The sequence below is a fragment of the Plasmodium cynomolgi genome, chromosome 11 (assembly GCF_000321355.1).
Source record: "Plasmodium cynomolgi strain B DNA, chromosome 11, whole genome shotgun sequence".
NCBI lineage: Eukaryota > Apicomplexa > Aconoidasida > Haemosporida > Plasmodiidae > Plasmodium > Plasmodium cynomolgi.
Genome location: NC_020404.1, coordinates 1192754 through 1194814, shown reverse-complemented (window position 1 = coordinate 1194814; position 2061 = coordinate 1192754). Strand labels below are relative to the sequence as shown.

Genomic DNA, 2061 nt, shown 5'->3' with positions numbered 1-2061 from the left:
TCCGTCAATCCATCCGTACATTCAATACAGTGATCGGCTCGAACGAACCACGGCCTTTTTACTTTTGAGAATTTGAGTACTCCGCCACCGCTTGTTCTTTGTTTACTTTTCTACATGTGGTAAAACTCTCTCTCCCCTACAACAACCTTGCAAAAATAATTAAGTTTATTTAGCAAAAGAGATCACACTGCATGTGCCAATTCGTCGTGTATATTATTTTGTACAGCATTTGTGCAGCGTTTGTATAGCGTTAGTATACCATTTGTATACCTTCTGCATACCTGCTGTATCCCTTGTGTATATCATTTTGCATCCCTTTTGTTTACCCCCCTTTTTTTAACTTTACCTTTTTTATATGTTTGTCCCCCTCCCCCCCAATAGCTAAAGGATTACTAAACCATAAGGCTGACATTTCGTACCGTTCCCGCAAGTCACGAATAGTTGGGTAGATAGTAAGAACAGTTGCGAATAAGGAGCTACATATAAAAACGAATCGCTTGACTCCACGTTTGACGTCGTATACCAAACCCCCCTCCCAAGATACTCACCAAACTGCCGCCATCACAAGGCACACACATATAGAAGGAAATTTATACGAAGCAAAATGCATGACGATAGAGTAAACTCGAAAGATGAAATTTCATCGAGCTCCTCCTGTGAAGAAAATGACGAAAATAAAAACATTTTAAATCCACCAAACAGGACAAAGATGAGCAAGGGGGAAAGAAGGGCCAGGAAGATGCTCGTCAAGCTTGGCTTAAAGGCAGTCCCCAATGTGCACAAAGTCATTATAAAAAAATCACAAAAAATGATTTTTGCCGTATCCAATGTGGAGGTGTACAAAGTCGACGGTACCGAATCGTACGTCATTTTTGGAGACGCCAAGACGGATGACATCACCAACTCGATCAACAGTAATGCGCGAGCATATTATATGCAAATGGATATGTATACGCGTTTGTGCGTTTTTTTTTTTTTATTTTTGCACACATGTGTATGTATTTATTTCCCCACTTGTTCGCTCCTACCACGTGTGTACTCAACAGTGTCGTCACGATGGGGTGCCGCTGTGCTGTCCGTCGCCCCAGCTGGGGAATAGGACAAATTGCACAGCCTGCATGCAGAGGAGGTGTAGCGAGACGATATACCCAGTATATTTACCTCTCTTCATTAGTTACTTATTTTTTTATTTCACTTTATTTTTTTTTACACTTTTTTTTTCTTCCTCCCCCAACAGGTCTCCTGCCGGATAGCCTCCCGAAAGACGGTGACATGATGGACGAACAGGAGGTAAATTTCGAGGCCCCCGAAAAAGCGAACGAAAAAGTTCAGGACCTAGACGAAGGTAAGCAACTTCTTCGCCCACTCTCCAGTTTGTCTGTGTGCGTACAAATAGTTTTGTGCATACATACATTTTTGTGCTTCCCCCCCAAAAAAAAGAACGCTGTGCATTTGCTGCGATGTACGGTGCGATGTGCGATGCGATGTACGATGCGATGTACGGTGCGATGTGCCGTACGATATGGGCACGCACGTTTGCACCCCATGCTCACGCCGCACCCCCACACACACTTGCAGGAAAAGCGGGAGACGTTTCGATGGACGACATTGAGTTAATTATGTCGCAAACGAAGTGCACGCGTGAAAGGGCAATCGAAGTGCTGAAGAAGAATAACAACGATTTGGTGGAGTCGATCATGGAGTTGAGCGGTTAAGCAGTCAGCGGTTTAGCAGTCAGCGGTTTAGCCGCTAACCGTTGTTAATCGCTTATCGGATGAGAAGTAGATCCAAACTGGGTGTACGAGCGTGTAGGTACATGCGCTTGTGTGTGTACATACCACATGCCGTTTCCCACGTAAAGTACTTTTTTTTTTTTTTTTATTTTTTATTTTTGCCCTTTCCCACGAGCCCTCCTGTCCCCGCTTTTTAACACTTGCACAAATTTACCTATGCAACTATATATGGATCACGCATCTTGCACATCTGCGTTCTGTCTGTTTAAATTCCCCACGTGTATAGTGCAAACTGGACGCATGGCCACGCGTATGACTATACTACACG

At 43.8% G+C, this 2061-nt stretch overlaps 1 protein-coding gene across 1 annotated transcript; it reads left to right on the top strand.

Annotated features, from left to right (window-relative positions):
* Positions 1–604: 604 nt before the first annotated feature.
* On the top strand, positions 605–1715 carry PCYB_113600 (nascent polypeptide associated complex alpha chain; the record flags this gene model as incomplete). The annotated part of the gene is made up of 3 exons (XM_004223239.1): positions 605–914; positions 1238–1345; positions 1579–1715. 3 exons carry the CDS (start codon positions 605–607, stop codon positions 1713–1715), a joined length of 555 nt encoding a protein of 184 aa, XP_004223287.1.
* Between the last annotated feature and the right edge of the window lie 346 nt (positions 1716–2061).